This window comes from Cydia pomonella, chromosome 7 (assembly GCF_033807575.1).
Source record: "Cydia pomonella isolate Wapato2018A chromosome 7, ilCydPomo1, whole genome shotgun sequence".
In the NCBI taxonomy this organism is placed as follows: domain Eukaryota; kingdom Metazoa; phylum Arthropoda; class Insecta; order Lepidoptera; family Tortricidae; genus Cydia; species Cydia pomonella.
In genome coordinates, this window is record NC_084709.1 from 22,619,109 (window position 1) to 22,644,706 (window position 25,598).

The 25,598-nt window shown below is 37.1% G+C and overlaps 2 protein-coding genes across 5 annotated transcripts in view; one reads left to right on the plus strand and one right to left on the minus strand.

The window, feature by feature from the left end:
• Window positions 1-22,840, plus strand: part of LOC133520149 (uncharacterized) — an 82,591-nt gene extending 59,751 nt beyond the window's left edge. For all 4 annotated transcript variants that reach the window (XM_061854517.1, XM_061854520.1, XM_061854518.1 and 1 more), the window contains exons 3-5: window positions 17,970-18,135; window positions 19,956-20,077; window positions 20,437-22,840. In XM_061854517.1, coding sequence (XP_061710501.1) covers window positions 17,970-18,135; window positions 19,956-20,077; window positions 20,437-21,144 — 996 coding nt within the window. In that variant the 3' untranslated portion in view covers window positions 21,145-22,840. The remainder of the gene's footprint in view (window positions 1-17,969; window positions 18,136-19,955; window positions 20,078-20,436) is intronic.
• On the minus strand, window positions 2,011-3,173 carry LOC133519460 (flexible cuticle protein 12-like). The gene is made up of 2 exons (XM_061853466.1): window positions 3,025-3,173; window positions 2,011-2,378 (listed from the first exon to the last, which is right to left on the minus strand). The coding sequence occupies exons 1-2, from the start codon at window positions 3,031-3,033 to the stop codon at window positions 2,037-2,039; spliced, it is 351 nt and encodes a 116-aa protein (XP_061709450.1). The 5' UTR covers window positions 3,034-3,173; the 3' UTR covers window positions 2,011-2,036.
• Window positions 22,841-25,598: the final 2,758 nt, after the last annotated feature.

Consider the following 25,598-nt stretch of genomic DNA (forward strand, 5'->3'; position numbering starts at 1 on the left):
AGTTTGACGTTTAAAATAACACTTGCACTATCTAGCCTGTCATAATCGCTGCTAACTTATCTTGGTCTGACTCAAAAACTAAAATACCACCATATCAACCGATCTCATATTTTGAATGAAATATATAGACGTCCTTAAAACTTTTTAAAACCTTGCAAACTCCTGAGGTTAGTCACATGACAGTAAAGCCCCATTCACACGTGGGCGCTCGTCCGGCGCCCAATCGGCCGCTCACATTCACCCGTCTGCGCCAGCCCTAATTCGTTTCCTTATAAGGCCCACGGCGCGGCGCATAAACTCTGTATAAGGACTAGGTTACACGATTTACTACCTTGGTTACGTATTAACTTCTGCTTGTGAAAAGTAATGTTAAGATCCAGTAAGTTCGTGTTTTTCTCTCACTCCCACTGAACGTAAGCGTGAGCGAGATGGAAGTGCGCTGTCATGTTTTTTTTTTTAATTTTTATGTTTAAATAGGGTTGTACAAATCTTGGGGCAGAATTGTATCCCAAAAAAATATTTTGGATTATAATAACATGTCAAACTACTTTTAGGGGACCTGTAATGACTATATTTTTGTAAATATTGAATTTAAAATATGTTTTGGCACACGTCACGTCATTGAAGATTCTGATGACGTCACAACTCTCGGATTGACACTGTCGTTAGGCGATAAACAACAAATGACAAATGTCAGTTGACAGTTCGTATCTTCTACGTGTGTATGTAGTTATGTGTCAAACCGTAAACTGTGACTTCACACAATTTTCAAAGAGCGTTTTGGGCGCGAAAGCATCTGTCAAAATATATTTTGTTAATTTAACATATTTAAAGCCGTTTTTAGTATAAAAGGTGAATTTTAGGGCAACTTTTAGTTAATATAGAACGTAATACAAGCGTTTCAAAAAATTGGAAACAACCCTATTAAAAAAAGTAATCGATATGTTCCCTCAAACAAGATTGTGGCTAAATGTGCAGCTCCTGAAATACGGCGTTGTAGGAATAAAACATTTCCTTTGGCAGGATTGGTCCCCAGGACCCAAGGATGAATTTAAGAACTCACCAAAAAAAAATTTTATTTTTCCTCGCGCTTAAACTGCTGAACCAATTAGGTTAAAATTTGATACCTATAAAGATAATTTAGTCCCGGAGAAGAACATAGGATAGTTAGTTCGTGACATAAATTTGCCAATAGTAGCTAGCAGGTTTCTCTATGTATCATGTAAAACTACCTTTACAATGCACAAAATGGTGACCAAATCTAGGCAAGGCTATGATTCATAGGACCTTGTTCGTCACACGCTGACTTCAAACAAATATCAATTAAAAACTGCCGTCAATTAACGTGCTATGTCTAAATGGATTTGCATGTAATCATTGTGGTCCGCATTCCGAGGTAGGTGATTAATAAAGACGTTTTGAAAAAATTTATGACTTAAATTAGGCTTGAGCCTTACATGTTTAGCCAATTATCACTAGAAAAGACCTTGTGTCTAGTGATAATTGGCTAAATTTGACACTCCTTAATAGTTGGTTGGGCCAGACTTTAAAATATAAAATATACCGAAGCCTTATCGCACATAGTGTAGGTTTTATGCAAAAAGCAGTTTTATGATGATGTCAATCAAAGTTATTTTGAGATACTGGATTAATATGACCGTAGATCGTGCATTGGTCTTTGTGTGTCGTCACCCGTCAGAGTACGTGTGTTTCAAAATACCACTACACATGTAGATGCACACTAGGTATATACTCGTACAAGCAGTTTTTTCTTAGTTTGTTACCTACACACTACTACATACGAACTAAATATACTGCCAACATTTAACAAAACTGCCTACCTATCGTCAAACATCTTCCATCTTATTGAGACTGCCTTTCCTATAATATTTAGTAAAAGTAATTGAGAATGTGTACGATTTAGGATAGCTTTTTCTTGAGTAGAGCAATTGTTACATACTCTAGACGCGTGGTTTTTACAATGAATGCATGGATAGAAGAAAATAAACCTTATTTTTTAATATCAAGCAAATTTATTATGCGGTAGATTCAACAGGGATAGGGAGGTGAGCGCCCTCGACGCGGGTACCATCCAGGCCGGCGCTATACTTAGTCACGTAGGTCTTTCCATCGTCACCGATGAAGGAGGTCTCGCCCTCGGTGATGAGCACGTAGGCCTTGCCATCAGGAGTTGGGACCAGGCGGCCTCGCTCGGAGACGACCGTGCCCTCGGCCGTGACGTAGCGGAGTGCGTACTGCCCGAACTCGTCGTGGATCTCCTCGTGCTGGAGCGCCGGGAGCGCACGACGAGCTGAGGTCTCAGCGGGGCTCCCGGGAGCAGCCGCGGCGGCAGCGATCAGGCAGACGGCTACTACGAACTGGAGAAAGCATTCGTTAATAGTTAATGTAGTGAAATACAATGTGTCTACGCTAACGCGTTTGTAAAAACCATGCTAGAGTCAGTCTGTTTCACCGATTTGAATCAAAAAAGTGAGGGAGTGTCATATGAAAATTTTACGTTAACGATGACATGCTCATACTTTGTCATTGAAAATTCCATGCAGGTTTATCTTGGTCCGACTCGAAGCTGCTCGGATTAACAACCGTATTTTAGACAGATTAAATCACGAAAATAAGTGTGCTACAATATAAGTAAGGGCAGAGTAGGTAAACTATTCTTTATGTTCCGAGTACGGGTTCTGAATATGAATCCACGAACAAAGCGCAAAAAATATGATTTATTCAAAAATATCTAATATTAATCTACAATTTTATTATTTAATTTATATTATTAATGCATATTTGTTGAAGTCAACATTATAAAATTTTAATACTTAATCTATGCACTGTATAAATAATGAATTTAATTTACCCATTTAACTAATTGTATAGAAAAAAATGGTCAAATGTAATTTTTTTTTTTTTAACTCGAAATTTAATAATGTATCATAGCAGTTAGCTGCAGCAAATACCTATTCGAATTCAAAACAAAAGATAACAATCAAATACTCAAAGGTGACTTACCAGTTTCATTTTGAGGGATAAAGGTGAAGTCTTCAATTGAAGGCAACTCAAGTGACTGATGTCGGACTAGGCTAATCATGCCTATTTATATCATCAAAATATCAACTATAATCCAAAATTACAACATAAATCGTTAATAGGTACAATTAACATAATGAGAAATTAACTTTCATCGTTACAATACAAGAATTGCATGTTTTGATTAGTAACTTATTATCTCTCATTAAGCCTCTTGCGTCGAATGATGGTCCTTAAGGACCGGTACAGACGGACTGCAACTCGACTGCAACTTGTATGGGAACTGCATGCCGACTGCACTCCAACTGCAACGTCGACGTGCAGTTCCCATACAAGTTGCTGTCGAGTTGCAGTCCGTCTGTACCGGCCCTTAGTGTAATTTATTAATTAGTTACTTGCTGTTTTTCATTGTAAAATTCTATAACGAAAGGACACTTAAGGTCTAAACTTAAAATATTACATTTACTCTTTTTGTATAAGACTCTTTGTTTCTGAATAAAAAAAATAAAAAATAAAAAAATATCACCGGATGAATTTTGACATATTGCCCTTGCGCAGACGCCTACTCTGTTTCAATAATATCCGATAGTTGTAACAAACCTGTAATTTTCCTGCCTCTAAGTTTAATGTATACAGTACGCGTAGGTTTCTAAATTTAATGTATGCTGGTTCCAAAGGTTCACAGAGAAAGGAACTAAATATTAAGATAGCGGTACCTCGGAGACTGCTTACCATCAGGCGGGCCGTATGCTTGTTTGCCGCCGACGTAGTTTAAAAAAAAGATATTCAAAGGTTTTGAAACTTTAAGTGGATTCGGTATTTCTGGACTGATACGACCGTCAAACCTTCAAGAAAAGAGCGTACTTACAACCCCTCTGTTGTTTCGGGTGTCTATGGGCGTCGGTAACCGCTTACCACCGGGCGATTCGTCTGTTCGTTTGGCAACTATATCATAAAAGATAATATATAACAGGGAAACGCCGTCAAAACTAATGACCATAAAAAGGCATATGAATGCAAATGTTCTGTCTCCTCTGTCATTGATTCTTACTAATCTCAACCTAGTACTAATTTTGATCAGAAAATTCAATCAATTGTTGACCTTATTTCGTATTACATTAAAGTTTACAATTGAATGACAGATAATTCAATGCCTAGCGAGGCACAATGCGATACGAATGCTTCGTAAATGGTATTCGCAAAAAAAAACCGTCAAATGACGTCTTACACATGTTACGTGTGAAAGACGTAAGTTTTATTTCGAAGGATATTAAATTAATCTATGAAAATTACAAAACAAAGTATAAGATCAATTTGACTGGTACTACAAGTGGCTGAATTGCAAGGTGCACAGTTTCATGACCTATAAGTCTACATATATATTGTACTAATTTATTTCAATAATTATTTTACTAAGGTCAGGTGGGGTACGAAAAACACTAGGACAAGAAAAAACACTTGTTAAGAATACAATACAATACAACACATATAAGTCAAATATTATTTATTGCTCATCAATTTCAAAAGAAACTAATAAATGAAGCATATAAGCATTAACTACGTACAGTCAGCAGCAATAGTAGCTGATGAAACAACGCGCCAAAAGCATCTGACATCTTAGATAACTTTTCCAAATATAGATAATTTCTAAAATTCACGTTCCAAAGTATATATTTTGCAGTCTTAGTTGTTCTATATTAAAAACATCACTTTTTGTTAAGCTGTTACAGAATGGTAGACACTTATGAAGCGTTATTTGATCCGCTACTTTTGATGCTGACTGTACTATGGCAGACACCATCGTCAGGTAGAAATCGGTCTTCCTCATACTGTTTATTTTTCCCTAAGCAATATAAAATGATTCTTAGCTCTCCTGCTCTTCATAGTTTATAAGGTAGTAAGTACCGCTTATTAGCTTCGCAGTTAGGCATCTGGGATTAATTTGCTTCTTCTCAAGATAAGCACAATTCAGTTCAGTTCAAATATACTTTATTCATGTAGACCTAGCAACAAGCACTTATGAATAGTAAGACAGTATTGCATATAATTATCTTAAGCTAATTATCAGAGCAATTTATTGATGTAAATATTATTCCATATATAATACTAATGAATTCATACATCAAATTTAATACGAAGAATTTCACAAAATATCGTCATACAAAATAAAATGTATAAAAAATACTAGTCTAGAATGTTTCTAGAATAAATTCTAAATGTCAAACAAATAAAAAAAAAACAACAAAGAAAGTACATGCATTGGAATATCCAATGATTAACCTAGATAGATAGACAAGCAAGTACATTAGATTAATACCAATCGATTAATGCTTCAGTTCATTCTTATGCAAATCGCTAATTATTCGATATGCTGTTGTTTACCCCCATACTGGGTGACCTTAAATGTAATTCAGACATTAGCTATGCCCTTGTGGGTGACATAACGACCAAGTGCTCGATTTTAAGGCCTTGTCACACAGACACGATCACGATGCGTCACAAACGTGTATATCATACTAATTAGCTGGCATTCTTTGAAGATGATTAAATGTATCATAATGTACACTTAACCTTACCTTTGCCTTAGGTATTTGCAGCCATAACATACATAAACACAAGTTTAAATTATGTTAGCTACACATGTTAGTTATAAGATGTAATGTTTTAAAAGTGTGCCCCGTTTTCTTGCCGGTCTCATGTTGGTATACCCTCCTACAATTTAGGAGGGATTTAAATCTTCTCGGGTCAGAGGTGTGAGGTTAGAGCGTAGCTTTATTTGACGTTCATAAGCGCATTATACAATTTTTACGTATTAATTTATGCCTACTCGATGAATAAAATGGCTTCATCTTTATATTGTAGCAGCAGAATTAATTTATGATTAATTTCATTATTTAAGTTTTCATTGATATTTTATATAAAGATTGTCATGTTACTTAGACTCCCAGAATAGTAGAATAGTAATATAAGTAAGTAAATATCGACTATACGTATAGTGTTTCCTCTTAATACCCGAATAAGATTACTAATAGTTTATACCTTAACCTGAATTTGTGTCGTTTCCAAGCAAAAAGTCCCACTTTGCCATAAAGACGGTTTGACTGATTATTCGTATAAAAATACAAGCCAATCTCGTCCTTATTGTAAGCGACAGAGTGGGACCTTCGACTAGACTTCGACACATTTAGTTCGCTAATTTGACCGCACATCACGTGCCTATAAAACGTCAATTAACGTTTTAGTAGAATCGTTCATCACGATTAGTTCAAATTTTAAAGTTATGCGTAATAGATATAAATAAACATGATAAGTATCTAAATATTTTGTTATTATTTATCAGCTTTAGTTGATAAACGCTCTGACTTCTATGGCAGGTTCCAACCCCAAGAACCCGGCAAACATACTCGTACTCTGTAAAAATCCTTCAGATAATTCAGATTACTTTCTACGAGAGCTGCGAAAAACGCTTCACTGAGTTGAAAAGATTGATTCATATCTTTCGCTCGCGGAGATTTTTATCACTCATTCACTCATTTCGCTCCGTGGATCTGTAGACTGTATTGTTCATGAGTGAGACAGATAAGTTACTGAGCGAGTTAAATCTTCAGTGATTTGAAGAGTGTAGACCGCGGGCCAGGAGCATATTTCGTCAGTCATCGCCTCCCGGCTGATACTTTGTCAGATGATAGTTTAGATGCTGTTTTAAACTTTAAAATCCGTCAGCCGGTTCTATCGCGGTGGAATTACCGTCAGTTTTAAAATGAACATGTAAAAAATATGCGCCTACCACTTCATGTGCGGCAAAGTATGCGTAATGTGTAAATTGCGTAATCCGTTGATGACTTTTCAGGCGATTACGCCTGATGAAATGCTACATGCAAAGTTCAATGATTTGTTTTTGCTACCATAAAAGGTATAGCGCTTATTTTTTACATGTTCATGCGACCAGCTGATGTTCTTACCACCGCGATATAACCGGCTGACGATTTTTTTAATGAACAACAGCACCTGAACTATCATTTGACAAAATATCAAACGGGAGGCGATGATTTGTTATACGTGTTTCGGTGGCTGCCATTCCTCAATCCACCAACGGAGCGGCAGCTGACGTCAACAAGAGTTTTCAGCCGGGAGGCGATTGGTCATGGAAATTGTTCCTGGCTCGCGGTCTAGTGAGTGAGTTCAATCGAAAGATATAGTTCATTTAAAATACTCACTCGTGAACGACACATGTCTACTCTCTACATCTTTGAAGAAGTTCGGCGTGCTATGCCTGATCTGTTGCCAATAATTATCTATAAGCATGTTTAATTCCGATCACCTCCGAAACGTTTATAAATAGTCCAAGCACTTGTACCTTCCTGTTTAAAATTGGGTAACCTGTGTCAAAGTTCACCGTGTAATACTAATTGGTTAAAGCAAAATATGTAGCAGTTCTGTTTAGAAACGGCAAATTAAATAGATATTTTCAGCGATTTCCAATAGGTATAAAAAATATCTTCCTGGTGGCTTCACATCGAGGTAAATTAGAATATTTCCGCGTAGAGCCTTAGTTACCATCCCACGTCTGAGGCTGAGCCCGTAGGTCGTCAGCGAGGAGCATTGTTATTCCACGAGACCGTAAGGCACAATAGGTATTCACCAACCGTAATCAATTTACATGGGCATTTCCTTAAACATAGTCTTTGGCTATTACAGAGGACGTTGTGGGTGTCGTCGATTACGAGTATTGTTGCTTAGAGTTTGGCAAAATAGGATGCTTTTAACCGATGTAAGCCCATGTACCCTGTTAAGGAATTTATGGATTTTGCTTTTGCTTATTAATTTTACTGCCTTATTACAACGGTCATATTTTTGTTATGATATTTTTTTGAAAATTTACTAAATTAATTAATTAAAATTAAGATTTTTTTTATTTATTAATCTATTTCATATTTATATTTCTTGTTAATTCTACCACGACGATCCTTTTGAGGCGATAAAATATTATATTATTTTATAGTTTTTTATGGAATTTATGCATGTTAGTTTCTAGTTTTTGAAGATCGTGATGTGAATTCTTATAATTTTGGCTTGAGCCAATTTGTATAGAAATTTATATCATGAAATAAAATAATCTAATTCAATCCAATCTAATCTATGCTAACATGCCCCAAAGAGAATAAAGGGTTATTGTTACAGTACATTTTGAAGTCACAGTAAATTTACAGCCATCTATTAACACAGGATTAAAACTAAGAATGAAAATGTATAAAAATATCGAAAATGTATATGTGTATGTATGGATAAATATATTTTTTATACATTATTTTTGACCCATGTCCTTTCACTGATATGTTTTAAAATTGTAAATATCAAACTGACGCCATCTAGACGAGGACAGGCCAAAGGTGTAGCGCCATCTATTCGAGCATACATTTTTCTTGAATTATTGAGGCAAGTTTTTCCTTAGAGTTCACTTATCTTATACGGAGTTACAGATATCTTCAGTGCCACTCAACTTACGCATTGACATAGAGGTTGGCATAGGGGTCTTAGAATATTTTGACATAGTCATTTGCTATCAAAAATGCATTTGCCTTTAGTGCATTAGGTATGATTCGTTATGGGTTATGGGTGTTGGGACTGTACCAGCAACAACCGATTTAATCCCAATTTAATTCTAATTTAATCTTCATTGCGCCTGCAGCGTCATATGTTTTTGGTACATTAATAGTTTTGTTTAACTTTGGTTTCATTGCACCTTTTTTTCATTTTACCCGTTTACCAAAATTCCCAGGTCTCAAAAAGGAAAGTTGTCCAAATGCTTGAATCTCAGAATACCTATTTTTTTTCTCAAAATACCACATTCCTGAAATGCCTAAACTTCAAATCGGTGTGGTGCCATTAACTATATGTCAAGTTACCTAAATTGATGGGTGCTATTTTATGCAATGCTAAGGTCTGGAATTCAGATTGTTAAAAAAATCATTGTTAATAAGACAAAGGTTATACTCGTAACAATGCACTTAAGACATAGACATAAGACATAGTTAAGTATATGACCCGGGACCCGGGTACGTCCTTAAACTACGTCCAAAAGAGAGGTAGGGGCATTGTGAATGTCATCTCGCTTTGTGTGGTAGGGCACAGCCAGTGGATGTCATTCCAGATCTAGAGCAGAGCCCGACTGGGGAAGTACCTCCACCTTACAGAAAACAGCAGCCAAATAACACTAGACCCTACTCATAGTGTTGTGTTCCTGCCGGTGAGTAAGGTTGCCAGAGCTCAATGAGGGGGGGCGGGTTTAGGGTCGGCAACGCGCATGTAACTCCTCTGAAGTTGCAGGCGTACATAGGCCACGGATACTGCTTACCATCAGGCGGGCCGTATGCTTGTTTGCCACCGACGTAGTATAAAAAAAAAAAAATGTTAAGGAAGAAGTCCCATCGGAAATTCGGCATTTAATGAAACATACTTTTGACATTTAGGTATTTTGAGACTTGGATGATATTAATAATAGTCATGTAATGTTTTTTAAATTTAGGATATATAAAGACTTTACAAGAAATACATATTTATTATATAAATATCAAATATTTCAATTTCAATTTTATTTATTTCAATAAAAGACAATGGTCCATAATGGTTAGTAACATTTAAGATTTAAAACTAAGTGTTAATAGAATAAATACAAAAAGCAAACAGTACAGCAACAAAAAAAGAAAAAAAAACAATCACCTGGTAGGTCATGATACACTCAAAATGTAATAAGTAATTAAGTTTCGCATACAATGAAATTAAAAACCCACAGATTATGTTGGTTCGAAGTGTTCCAATTAATTTCCACAGATTACTGGAGGATTTTTTGTACATCTAGCAGTGCACCTGTATCGTTTAGCGTACCTGTTAGGTAGGTTAGCCAATTCGTGTGACATTTCGTCGTTTAAATCTAAAATCTAGGTGATTGAAAGTTGTTCTTAAACGACATGTTTAATGTATGTAATACTGCAACGTACGTATGACGTAAAATGATTATTACTGGGAACGCAAATCCTTTTGGTTTTTGACAGTTCTTGTAACACTGGCCGCATATTACGAAATTTGATTTTTTTGTTTGCTTCCTACTAATTATATATAAACAGAACCCGCGGTTTTCAAATTAAAGACCTAAAAACTTTAAACCTAATCTTCACTCCCATAGGGATTGGAGCATAAGTGAGCGTTTTATTGCCACTTTTTTATATGTGACCTTTTTTGCCACTTTTGTGTTATTTCTAGTCAGGATCGCGAGCCCTTTTCAGAGAAAAAGTGTCCTAAAATTTCCATACATTATTCAAATTTTCCTTTTTGTTACCGACATACAAAGTATATGGGGAAATGGTAACACAATAGGAATAATGTGATTCTGAGTAGAAAAAAACACAAAATTAATACAAAAATGCAAAATTTATGAAAGTGGCATTTTTTAAAAGAAACGTTCAAATAGCATATGATTTAGGCTGTGCGTTGTCTATCAGTTTCTAAGTAACGGAACTTATCCTCCTAAGACCTCCGGTACAAATATTTGTAGGTCTTAAACCATCGACACGATCGAAGAGCCAGATATATGTATACAAGTCTTTATGACCCTTATATTAGGGTAGTGTATGCATATTTTTGGCACTTTGTCCGTATCGATATTTTTAGACGTGACCATACATATTCCAAAATCTATTTTGAACGTTTATTGCATAACAAATAGTTCTAAATACCATATCAAAACAACTGCTTCCGGGTCTCAGGAGGTAAAAATAATCAAAAATATACACTTATTACTTAACTTTCCAGCAGTGGCAGCATGGTTCCATTTTAATCGCTTCTCACTATGGCCGTCACTTTCGCACTTACATACTTGTTAGAACGTGACAGGCATGGTGACAAATGATATAGCGCCGACCATCTTAGCCCTACAGCTCGGGGCAAAAAGTTCAAAAATCGATAACGCTTGATTAAGTTATCACATTTTTTCTACCGCATTAAAAAACTGATTTCTTTACTAAAGATGTTTCGTAGATAACATTAATAAAACGTGTCCAAACAGGTCGAGATTAAGTTAATGACAGGTACAAATTGAATGAGAGCAGTGCAATGTTAGTGCAACAAAGGTTCCCGTTGCAGCACAATTGCACAGCCAAGGTTGACGCTAGTGATGAGAACATTGAGAACTGCGCGAGGTTTATCGAGTCTATTTGCAGACTCGACTAGTAGTACATACTACTACTACTATTCTACATAGTACCTATGAGTTTCGAAGAGCGTCTTATACAAAAGGACACGTAGCATGAAGATATTTTTATTTATTTATTCTATAAAACATCTTACATTGAACTAAACAGAAAAGTGCCGTGAAACCCTGTTGGGTTTGTATCGTTTCCATTCGTGGATAGATTTTACATTACAAATTGTTGTGATAGGTACATAGGATAAATAAATATACATTATATAAAATTACGAATGAGTTATAAAATTACGAATGAATAAGACTACAACAAAAATATTGGCCATAAAAATCTAGCAATTGAAAAACTAAAGCCCACGGTTGTTTCATGCGATAAACGCAGCGTCAAACGCGATTGCTGCACAGCACACAAATTTTCAATGCGATAATCTAACGACCGATCTGTCCTAGTGGGTAGTGACCCTGCCTATGAAGCCGATAGTCCTGGGCTCGAATCCCGGTAAGAGCATTTATTTGTCTGATGAGCACAAATATTGGTTCCCGAGTCATGGATACAATTTGTGTAAGAATGTGCCTATTATGGCCGTATATTGTTTAAGCGCATTGTCATTTTTCCTACATTCCGTGATCGCATGCGTTCAACGCTGCGTTTATCGCATGAAACAACCGCGCGCTAGTCTTTATATTTGCGCTCAAAATGACAATATGTTTCAATTTTTTTTTTAATAATCGAGATCTTTACGAGTCACTCGAACCGGCCATCGAAAAAGCCTAAAGCCTAACTAAAGTTACCCTCTCATTTTAAAATGATATGCTCAAATCACATGGAACTTTCCACTTCGATTCGAACTTCGATTGTATGGCGGCGGCATCTTACTTCATATAACTATTAACAACTATACACGCATTAAAGAATCCAAGTTTCAATTTTCTCAACAGTCTAAAAACAGACTTAAAGACTAATCCCAGGGCCTAGTTTTATCCTCTGGGTTGGAAGATCAGATGGCCGTCGCTTTCGTAAAAACTAGTGCCTACGCCAAATCATGGGATTAGTTGTCAAGCGGACCCCAGGCTTCCATGAGCCGCGGCAATGTGCCGGGACAACGCTAGGAAGAAGCAGAGTCTAAAAACAGAATTGATACCTAAAGGTAGACTGGAGGGACTCAAGTGTATACCAACACTAGTGCGCTCGATTAGCGTGTCAGATCTACGCGGGCAGGGCGTGGGACTCGTGGGAGCGTTGGCAACAACTGTTGGCGCCAAGGACTAACAGTCCATCAATAACATCCAACTTAGTCGGACCAAGCTTACTGAACAGCACTGCTTTGCAACGGCGAATTCCAAGAAATAAAATTATTTTATGAAACCTATATATCAATATTTTATTTACAATAACAATTTGACGACCGGTTTGGCCTAGTGGGTATAGTGTCCCTGCCTACGAAGCTGATGGTCCCGGGTTCAAATCCTGGTAAGGAGTGTAAGGACATTTATTTGTGTGATGAGCATGGATATTTGTTCCTGAGTCATGGGTGTTTTCTATGTATTTAAGTATTTGTAAATATTTATATATTATATATATCGTTGTTTAAGTACCCTCAACACAAGCCTTATTGGGCTTACTGTGGGACTTAGTCAATTTGTGTAATAATGTCCTATAATATTTATTTATTTACATATTTATACATCATTGATATATACGGCGGGCGAGATATAATCAAATATCAATAACAGATTGAGATGCAATTTTAAAGAGTTTAGAATTAGCCTCTAGATGTCGCTTCTGCTTAAATTATGAAGTATATTTAACGTACAGTCAGCTGCAGAGATAGTTAACCCTCCCAGCAAACAAATTTGTATGGAGGGGGAGTTAATATTGATCAAAATTTTATAATGATAATTAATGACTTAGTTGGCATTTAAGGGCTTCCTTTATCTCAGGATATAAAAGGGTATCTAAGACTTTTAAACAAATAAACAACAAAGTGAAAATCAAAATAAATGAATTACATTTTGTTGGTTTCTACGAATTCTAAATATGTCTTTATACATTTCGGCGGCCGATCGTAAGATCAGGCAGATCGGGATTTTTTTTTTTTTTTTATTGATATTTAGGACAACAACAGCCGTAAATAAAAGTTTTACATATGAGTGATTACATAACAGATGGCCAATGACAGTTATCCACTAATTACATTTTACTTAGAATAACGTAATTCATATCTAAGTATTATCATAATAAACAGTTTTAATAAGACAGTGTGCTCATCACAACATGCTCATCATTAATTATGAGTTTATGATTCTATACAAATACATAAATTTTAGCCAGGACGGATACGTCAATAAGTTCGTAGACGTAAAGATCTGATGTGACGTTATTATATGTATGTACAGATATTGTTCATTTTATTTAAGTGCATATGCCTCAATAAATCCGCAGTTCATTGTTTATTTTGGTATGTCAATACTACACAATTGTATGACTTTACATCAGTAGATTAGAAATATTAAATTTGACGACCGGTTTGGCCTAGTGGGTATAGTGTCCCTGCCTACGAAGCTGATGGTCCCGGGTTCAAATCCTGGTAAGGAGTGTAAGGACATTTATTTGTGTGATGAGCATGGATATTTGTTCCTGAGTCATGGGTGTTTTCTATGTATTTAAGTATTTGTAAATATTTATATATTATATATATCGTTGTTTAAGTACCCTCAACACAAGCCTTATTGGGCTTACTGTGGGACTTAGTCAATTTGTGTAATAATGTCCTATAATATTTATTTATTTACATATTTATACATCATTGATATATACGGAGGATTACTATAATAAGCTTAAATCTAAAATAGGCCCTTGAAGCATTGTACCAAGGATGCTGGCGGCATTTCCTCGTTGTATTATATCGCAATACCGATACGGTTGTGCGAGGACGCCTCCAACTCTTCGGTCACTACTATATATAAATTATAAACTGAAATAGATATCATACACCAAATAAAAAGTGACCTTGCACGACTGACTTTTGCACGGTAGCATTTTTATTGCCTGTCACCATGTTGGTTACGTTTTAACACCACTGCCACCGCAAATCCACCGGTGGCTGAGGTGGGGTTCGAACCCGCGACTTCAGCTTACGCTGATCTTTGGTGGCTTGTCTTGTGGTAGGTGGACTTGGTCACTTTTTCTTTGGTGTATGATTGATAATTGATACTTGATGTGGCCTGTAACAGGAGCAATATGAAAAAACTATTTAACAAAAAATAAAACCGACTTCATATAAAAACTACCAAAAGCGCCATACATGTACCTATAACATTTGAAGAGTTCCCTCGATTTCTCCAAGATCCCATCATCAGACCCCGACTTGGTGCCAACGGGACCATCTCGGGGTTATACCCGTTCTATTCAAAAAAAAGATTTGAAAATCGGTTCACGATTCTCGGAGATATCGAGTAACATACATACTTTTTGAAGTCGGTTAAAAATAAACTAGGGTGTACTCCACAAACTGACCAACATTTGCTCAGCAACTTTTAGGAATAACTTGTGTTTTGGTTTTTATTACCACTTTGATATCTATTCTATTCAGCTGCCCCCTCCCCCCATTTGTTCCTGAGTTATGGGGATTTTCTATGTATATATATATATCTATATACGTATGTATATCGTCCCCTAGTACCCATTGCTGTTTTGCAGCTAGATCGATCTGATTGTCCACAAATATTTATTTATTATTATTTATGTGAACGGTACCAATCATGGGACATTTAAGGGAAAACTTGGACTATTTTCGATATTTCACCGACATCGGTTTTACAGGATTTGTCTATACCATCCCATTACTAGTGCCTGTTCCATTATAGGGGTGTTTACTATATTATGACCCTCATTTCGATAATTATCTACAAGTATTCGGTATAAAAATCATACTTCAGCTGAAGGTTCGATTTCGGTCAAGAAACTACCGAACCATTCGACCGCACCGAAACTGTATTTTCGGTAGTGTCCAGCCAAAGTTTAGGATTCGGCATAAATATCATGTTTAATTTTAGCCAAATGTTTGGTTTGGACAAAAACTAGAGCAAAACCAAAAGTACTAATGAATCAACATTAATTCTGCGTCAATTTATCTAGCCTACATTTGCAACACTGCAGTGACTCAATATGCTATAAACATTACTTAAATTTGCATATTTAATATTTATGAAACCAGTACTACCGCTCCTTATACGTTACCAATGATATATTTACTGTGTCCCTTGGAAACAATAAGACTTCGAAGGTCTCTGAAGAAGACTTGAGTAGACTGATGTCTTGTCAGTGCTAACAACACACTTAAATGACCATATGTGTGTCTTACCTCTTTGCAGTAAGGTTTAAAATGTATCAGTTACTCAGTCCGCTCGCGTTGTCCGTAAATTCGGGCGGATTGTGAGGAACAATGGCTGCCACGAATTAGAGACGGAATCAGTAATCTTCTAAACAATAGATGTTAACCGAACCCCGAAGGCCGGTGTAGCAATAACGTACATATTACTTGGAAAACAGATGTGTAAGAAAATGGGCTATCTGTTGGGAAGGTATTGTTAACTAAGGTACTTATATCTCGCGCCAATACAATTATTAGCGGCGGGCGAGATATAATCAAATATCAATAACAGATTGAGATGCAATTTTAAAGAGTTTAGAATTAGCCTCTAGATGTCGCTTCTGCTTAAATTATGAAGTATATTTAACGTACAGTCAGCTGCAGAGATAGTTAACCCTCCCAGCAAACAAATTTGTATGGAGGGGGAGTTAATATTGATCAAAATTTTATAATGATAATTAATGACTTAGTTGGCATTTAAGGGCTTCCTTTATCTCAGGATATAAAAGGGTATCTAAGACTTTTAAACAAATAAACAACAAAGTGAAAATCAAAATAAATGAATTACATTTTGTTGGTTTCTACGAATTCTAAATATGTCTTTATACATTTCGGCGGCCGATCGTAAGATCAGGCAGATCGGGATTTTTTTTTTTTTTTTATTGATATTTAGGACAACAACAGCCGTAAATAAAAGTTTTACATATGAGTGATTACATAACAGATGGCCAATGACAGTTATCCACTAATTACATTTTACTTAGAATAACGTAATTCATATCTAAGTATTATCATAATAAACAGTTTTAATAAGACAGTGTGCTCATCACAACATGCTCATCATTAATTATGAGTTTATGATTCTATACAAATACATAAATTTTAGCCAGGACGGATACGTCAATAAGTTCGTAGACGTAAAGATCTGATGTGACGTTATTATATGTATGTACAGATATTGTTCATTTTATTTAAGTGCATATGCCTCAATAAATCCGCAGTTCATTGTTTATTTTGGTATGTCAATACTACACAATTGTATGACTTTACATCAGTAGATTAGAAATATTAAACATAAATAAAAAAAGAAGAGTTGCATGGTAATACTCATAGAAGTAAATTTAATGATATATTTATATATACATAATTGTGTGTGTCCGATGGACAGGCTAAATAGACTGGTGAATAATTTAATCTTAATTTTAATTTTATTTGTACTTTTCTGAAAGTGTCTTGTAGATATTGTTCATATATTTATTCCTAGATCCGAGAAAGGGGTCCGCAGAATAGAATTCCATGTTATATAAACGAGGGATTCGAGATAACACTGCATTGTCACCATACTTAGTCACGTGAAAAGGAACATGAAATAGGGCGGTATGTCTAGTGCGACGCTTTGGGGCTCGAAATGATAGACCAGACAACAGTTGTGGGCAATCGATGCGACCATTAATTATATCAAAGAGAAACCTCATGTCTGAAAGTTTACGTCTGTCTTCTAGTGTTAAGAGATTATATTGTCGACATTTATCAGTGTAGGAGGAAGATGCTATAATTTTTTTGAATTTGTGATTTAAATGTGACGCAAATTTCCTCTGAATTTTTTCAATACGATCTTTATGAATGGCGTAATTGACTGACCATATGGGAGAGGCATATTCTAAAATACTTCTAACGTATGCATAGTATACTATCTTCAAACTTAGAACATCTGAGAATGGTTTACACGTTCTCATCATAAAGCCGAGATTACGATACGCTTTGTTGACTATATGGTCGACATGTTCCCTCATTGACATCTTGGTGTCGAGTATTACTCCCAGATCACGAACTACTTCGACTCTTTCCACCACGGTACCTCTAAGTTTATATGAAAATTTTATTGGTGTGATTCGGCGAGTGAAGGTTATGCACTGACATTTATTAGTACTAAGAGAGATCTTGTTCAGGGAGTAATAATCATAATCATTTTCCTAGGCATATCGTTAACGTGTATTTGTATCGTTCCCGGAGTCGACGGCCTATTCCTGGACCTCGTACCTAGACCTCGGGCATCTGAAGGAATGTAAAAACTTCTTCAATCTATTGGTTTAATGAGACTACCATCAAAATATTACACACGAACATTACGATCTGCCTGATCTTACTATCAGCCGCCGACATATATACATATTCAAATAAGTCATGTCACATTCGCTGCGAAGAACCTGCTAGGTGGATTCATTTTGTACCTATAGAATACGAGACCTTGGCACTGAAATTTTTGAATCAGCTATACGGATATTAGCACGAGGATTTAAGCAACAACTTTGCCCCCTTGCACAACCACTAACTATTATTCTCATTTATTCCAGATATGCGCGTGCGGCGCGCTGGCCGCGCTCGACGGCTACAGCCCGCAGCAGGATCCGGACCAGTTCCACATACAGACCGACGAGGATGACGAGCGCTACTTCCTTTACCAGACCCACAACGGACAGTACAGGAAGGAGCGCAGGCTGAAAGATGGATCAGTTGTCGGTGAGTACAGATCAACATATACAGACGAGCGCTACTTCCTTTACCAGACCCACAACGGGCAGTACAGGAAGGAGCGCTGGCTGAAAGATGGATCAGTTGTCGGTGAGTACAGATCAACATATACAGACGAGCGCTACTTCGTTTATCAGATCCACAACGGACAGTACAGGAAGGAGGGCAGGCTGAAAGATGGATCAGTTGTCGGTGAGTACAGATCAACATATACAGACGAGCGCTACTTCGTTTATCAGACCCACAACGGGCAGTACAGGAAGGAGCGCAGGCTGAAAGATGGATCAGTTGTCGGTGAGTACAGATCAACATATACATACGAGGTCGACGAGCGCTACTTCAGCAGGTTAAGGGCTGGTTCTAGTTAATAATATAGCAGGGGCCACGGTAGTGCCCCCGCCAAGATGAGCAAAACCAAACGCAAAGGCACTACCTACGTATTCTCGAAGCACTTCGTCGTTGTTTTGAACCCTCATAACTTGGGTTTGGATTATACTAGATAAACAAACTTCTCGGGATACAATGTCAATAGTGGATTTATTAAGCATAAAAAATTTCAATTGCATAGCTCTTATACTTTATTTCGATTATATCCATAATTTAAAAAAAAAACCGATTTCGTCACTGACTCACTCACTCACTGATGATCATCAAAATCCTTAGGGTACCTCCTGAAGTCCTAGGAAGCTGAAATTTGGTGTGTAGGGTAGTATCAGTACCTACACAGATAACAAAAAAAAAAACAAAAACTTTATATTTTTAAAGGGAGGCTTTATATGTGAAAAGGGAGGTTGAATTTTGTATCGGGAATCAATAACCGCTGAATCGATTTAGTTTTTGGTATGTAGATAGTTTTTGTTATGGGGAAGGATATAAAGTAGTTTTCAACCTCAAAATAACCCGTAAAGGCGAAAATGGGGAGGAAAAGGTGGTTGAAGTTTGTATGAGGAATCAGTAAAAAGCAGATTTTATAATAGATCCGCCAGATACCTATTTCAGGATTTTTAATAGGAAAAGACCCCCAAACCTTTAAATTAAGGGATGGAAGATTGTCATAAGCAACTTACAAAAAGAAGTGGAATCCCATCATAAACATTTTCATGTAAAATGTTGCCAAGAATAAAACATAAGGCTCGCACTGTCAAAAAGTTGTCAGATCTCTTGTAGAGCCAAGCTTCTAACTCTACAAGCCCTAACTTCACAAAGTTTACACCTTGGTCAAAATATGTGGCTTGGCCGTTTTCGATGGGATAGGAACTTTGTTTTTATCATCACAGAACAATCTGACAAAAATGACACGTTATACAATTACCAATTCCAGTCACGTCTCTCTGACATGAGATCATAGAGCCGTATTAGGCAATGGGTTTAGACAACCCAATATGGTTGTGATATGGCTTAGATGTCACATACACTCAAACAGACATTCCAACAATTGATCCAGCATATAATATTATATAAAGCTTGTTCTTCTCACTTCATCTACATAATATCTAAAAATAAGGTTATTTCTTTAAAATGTTAAATTCTAACATATGTAAGCCCAAGAACAGCCACTCTCAAACAATTAGTAAAGACGCAATTAAAACTGAATAATATTTGTATGCTACTTCACTTCCTATGTCTTTAAATGTATCACACGTGATAACACTAAAAAAACAGACGAAAAGACCACATAGTGTGGGTGGCCACATGGTAAACTATGATCTCGTTTTGAGACATTTACTTACCACGCCCACAACGCAATTATTTTTTATGGACTTGCTACTTATTTGGAGCATGGATTTATTTTGTTTTGTGTCATACAGGTACGACTGGATGGGTCGGTGCAGATGGCTACCTAAGGCTGCAAGACTACATAGCTGACAATGAAGGCTACAGAATATATAAATCTAAGACTGTTTTTGTTGGACAAAACCGACCAATTGGGGTATGATGTTACATAATTCCATTAACACATTATTAATTTTATTTATCATAACTAACCATACTAATTATTTTTTCATAACGAATGCTGTAGCAAAATACAAATTCCCTGCCTGAAATAAAAAAAACAACCGGAGATTTTTTATCTTTTTTTTTCCTTTGTCGTTGATGTACATTTTGCTGCATTTGTCACCCTCTTTTCACTCCCTCCTCTCATCTTCTGAAAGTTTAACTGGATGAGATCCCTCAAAGGGATAAGTCCGCCTTTGTACTTCTTACTAATTGTATGTTATTTTTAAAATGTATTTTTGTAAAAAAAGAGTTTACTACTACTACTTATACTGATAATTTCGTTTCTTTCAGGAATCACTGAAAATAGCAAAAACCGCACCAACAGACTCTGGCTTCGGCGTAACACCTGCACCAGCCCACCGACAGGTGCCAGTGAATCGAGGCACCCCTCGCTTCAGCACCACCACCCAAGCCCCAGTGCCATCTTCATCATTCGCCCCACCCTTCCCCTCGGAAGTATCAATCACAGCTCGTCTTCCGACGTCAACACCTCGCGTCCACGTATCGCCAAACTCTTTCGATACCACAACCCCGCACTACGACTTCAGACCTACCGTCCCACCGATAACCGCAAGCGGAGCCTCACCTCCAAACCCATATGACACTAACAGCATCGATGATGGCTACTACGCCAGCGACAGCACACCATACAGAAGAGTCGACATATACAATCCGAATTCTTATAGACACGCGGATGCCTGGCTCCAAAGGCAGAGAGCCGGAGCTCAGGTCGGCGATGGCTACACTCCTCAATTCCCTGGCTACGACGGCGTAGCATTTAGGAGAAACGGGTTCCGGTATTATCTACCGAAACAGTACCATGAGGAGGAAACCGATGGTTCCGACGAACGCACGGGCAGCTTCGGCTACGTAGACCCGTTCGGTATCCGCAGAGTCATATACTACAACACCTCGCCGGGGCAAGGGTTCCAAGTACGCAAGAACAATAGATATGTCGGCCATGATGCCACGCCTTACGACCCGAGGCCATTAAAATAAATTAGTGTGCTTAAAAAACTTTGTAAGTGAAATATAGTTACCTAATTAAATTATTAACTATGAATCAGTATTGTTCACATGTAACTAATGAAAGGAGACAAAACGATTATCGAACGACGCGAACACTTAGCCATTAATCTTACTTGTAAGTATAATTAAGTTTTTAAAAATGTAAAAAAAATGATGCTCATAAATTAAGTTATTTAAAGCATAACTTATATGTTTGTAAAATGAGTGTAACGAATTATATAAATTTATGTTTTATGAACATGATTATTATAAAATCCAGAATAACATTTCAATTGTGAAACTGCACGCTTAATATTCTTAATTGTGTAAATATAAATATTGTTTAGATATATATATGTATGTTCAATGGACAGTTAATAATTGATCAAAATATTTATAATATATTTAGATCAAGCAAGTGCCATCACAAACATTGTACCTACTATATTTATTTTATTGAAAATCACATAGTACCTAGTAATAAGATAAACGAGAACAATGCAGCGATTCCAAAAGTATTCTTTCGGATTATGTAAAATTTACAAAAAAAAATACCGTTAACTTGATAATAAAACAGTCAAATAAGGACATTGTGACTATCCGTTGAATATGCCCACGCCTCAAGGTGAAGGTCAATGAACTCATGTGTGGTGATTTTGTCTGTAAAAGGACGAGTGTAGGTAGTTAATGTATTCAGACTAAAAAAGTGATCCAGATAAAAAACGCACTTAATTTAACCACTGTTTATAAATGTTCACTCAATTGTAGCTTGCTGCTAAACAAGATTTCAAGACCTGAGGATACAGAATTTAAAATGCAGTTAGTTATTTTAATAATTTTAAGCAGTGAAATTTTATATCATAAACACAAACATCACTAAACGCCAAGCTCCCGGGCACAAGGGAGCTAATGAACTTACTCGAAAGTGTGAAGGTTGCTTTGACAGCGTCCGCCATAACACCTATAGTTGTCCTTGGCGCTGTGGGCACGACTAGTAACGACGACTAGGTATTCTTGGCTTTCAAAAGGTTAAGTACATGATCCATCCAAAAACATTTGTAAGTGAAATCTATAAATGTATTAAACCACAACTCCAGCTTATTCTTTTAAGATTAAGGTCTAGAAAATACCTATAGAAACAGTCACAAAATGGAAAAGATAATATATAATAAGCCCCTATAATTAATACTGTAATTTTAATATTGGCTGTAGATGCTCCACATTAACTTAGATTTATGTTGGTGCAAGTCTTATGTCGCGGCCAATAATTCTTCATTACACCATGAAAATTGTCAAGGACTTATTTGACTCAAGATTGTATCAGGAGATGACATAACTAGGTATCATAAGACAACAATTTGAATTGCAAAATATGACAGGCGGTGACATCGCAAAAGTATGGTAAACCTCTGTTACTTTCTTGAGTCAAATTGGGCCTCGATGAGACAAAATGGCGACTTGTTGCCGCGACTACACGGGAATTAATTTATACCTACTGACTAGTGTTCGTGTGCAAAAAAAAAAGCACAGTAAAACTTTTTTTAGTATCTTATATGAGTAATTTACATTACCATGTCATAGATTCTGTGCTCTCGAATATGTAATTTATTCTAACCAATTAAATAGCAATTTGTTTGTCACTAATTGTTTTTGTTAAAATGGAAAAGTATTACACAATTATAATTACGAGGTATCTGTTTCATTTCTGCTAGCCCTCATATCGTTAACTTGATTTTTATGCTACAGAGAAATAAATAAATATTGAGTGCTCAACTGCTCACTCCATACATCAGTTTTCTTACCAAAACGCTTATTATTTTCGTAGTCAACATCTAGTGTCAAGTAGCGGATTCATCAGTACTGCTATTTGACAATAGATGTCGCGACAATAGTAGTCTAACGGCCCGATTCGAAGAATGATTAAGACACGTTTAAGACCTTGGAAAGATCTTTAAAAGATCGATAACTAAACGACATGTCAAAATTGACGTTTATTTCGATTCCGCTGTGATCCCATTATGATATATCTACGATATTTCTAACGTCAAAGTGACATTGGTTGCCCAAATCGAGCTGCTTCTGTCAAATATACGATATACAAACGATATCTAAATGAGAACTTATCTAAACCAGAACGTATCGTTATCGTATCTCATTCTTCGAATCGGGCCGTAATGCTCAACAATTTTCAGCTTATTTATTTTATTTACCCGATTTACCGGAACTCTATTTTCATCTCCTGCTTGTAATATGAATTGAGCAATATACTCTTCGTAACACGTGACATCTAGTATCAAAGTAGCGGTACTGATAAATCACCTTCTTGACGCTAGATGGCGACAACGAAAATAATAAGCGTTTTTGTAAGAAAACTGATGTATGGTGTCAGCACTCTATGCATTCTTATTTCTCTATGTTTATGCTATTAAATTTACATTCCGAATCTAAATTACTGCCAAGCAAGAATGAATTTTGGACCTGTGGCCTTTCCGTCATGGTAATATTGGTAACAGTACCGGGATCGGTAATTCCCAGTCCTTGTTATACAAAATCAGTATTAGGAACATTCCCTACCTGTTTAGCAGCATATATTATTTGGCTAGGTAAATGCGAAGTGCACAGTAAGGATTTCCAAAGAACGATTACTTAATTGTAATGTGCATTCATATAATAATAGTGGCAATGTGAGCTGTAGCACAGAATATATAATAGTACTACCATACAGAAAAAATAAACCGAAGTTTGACAGCGATTCAGGTACGAATTATGCTGCCCGTTTCTAATGTATGGCACTTCACTTTCGGCCATTTAGGGTTGTCAAAATTCAAGTCGTTATCTTATCTGTGGTCTTGCACGTATAGGGACGTCAAGTTGTGCCAACCTTAATAATTGCTCGGAGCAATGCTGAGCCGAACGGTGCCGGGAAAACCGAAAGGAGGAGTGTCGCCCCACTAGCTATAGACCTCGCAAACTCCTATCGCTACGCCATTATGAAAAAAATATATAAACTCCTTCCTTCTTCCTTGCGTTGTCCCGGCATTTTGCCACGGCTCATGGGAGCCTGGGGTCCGCTTGGCAACTAATCCCGAGAATTGACGTAGGCACTAGTTTTTACGAAAGCGACTGCCATCTGACCTTTCAACCCAGAGGGTAAACTATGCCTTATTGGGATTAGTCCGGTTTCCTCACGATGTTTTCCTTCACCGAAAAGCGACTGGTGAATATCAAATGGTATTTCGTACATAAGTTCCGAAAAACTCATTGGTATGAGCCAGGGTTTGAACCCGCGACCTCCGTATTGCACGTCGCACGCTCTTGCCGCTAGGCCACCAGCGCTTCAATAAAGCGCTTAAATATATAAACTGAATCGACAAAAAACACCTAATTATGGCCTTTAAAAATCACGAGAATCGATTGAGAGATTTGACCAGAAAGCCAAGATACCAATTGTTTGCGCCGTAGCGAACGAAATGATAATGTCTCTGCATCACTCCTCAATGTTAGTCAGACAGAAAGACATTAGCGTTTCGTTAATTACGGCACAAATGATTTGCATCTTTGCTGTCTTGCTTAGTATGCCCACCCTGTAGAAGGCAACATTTGTGCCCTAGCTGAACGGAGATCTTCGCTCATTCTCGGTCAATTAAAGTCCGAGTGCTCGTCTCTGTCCCCGTTGTCATCTTTAAACTTAAATCCTTGTCAATATCTATCACATCTACATGTATAGCAGGGTGGCATCTATTGAGCATTAGCATGTCAAGCACGTCCTGTCACGGTCGCCACTTTTGTTGGTGATGGAAAAATGCAGATTCTTCTTTATAACATTTTATTCGGAAAGTTACATGCTGACGTTATTATTTGATTATTTTTTAGGGATGCGCGCGCGCGATCGCGATGGTGGTTGTATAGGCTCTGGCCCGGAGTCGTCCCCCGCGCCCTGCGTTCCCCTCTGTCGCCTCACGTGGTAGGACCGGTCCTTGACATCCTCCCCGCCCTTGGAAGGACTTGCAGCTTCTTCCAAGACATCAGACTCCTCCGTTGTGGTTGGTAGAGGGCAGACCTTGTTGACGCCTCGTCGTTCAGCGCCTCGGTAGGTCAGAAAGTCGGCGACTCTGGCCACTCCGTCGTTTTAGGACGTTTAGCTTTTTTTGTTTTTTTATAATCTGATCGGCGATGGATTTTATTTCGGATATAAATCCATAGTTGTTAGTTGTTACATTTAACTTATCAAATAGACTTAGTAGAATTACAAACTAATTTTAACCTACTTATTTATTTTGCTACAGTATGGAGTTTTGTCCACCGCTGCAGCAGAGGGGAGTCCCACCGTCCAAAAACGCTATCATGATAATGTTAGCGCTCCCCTGCCAGCGGCTAAGTAAAGAGGCCCACCGCTTCCGCATGATACCCGCAAATCCGTCGACTTACATCTCCACAAACAAAAC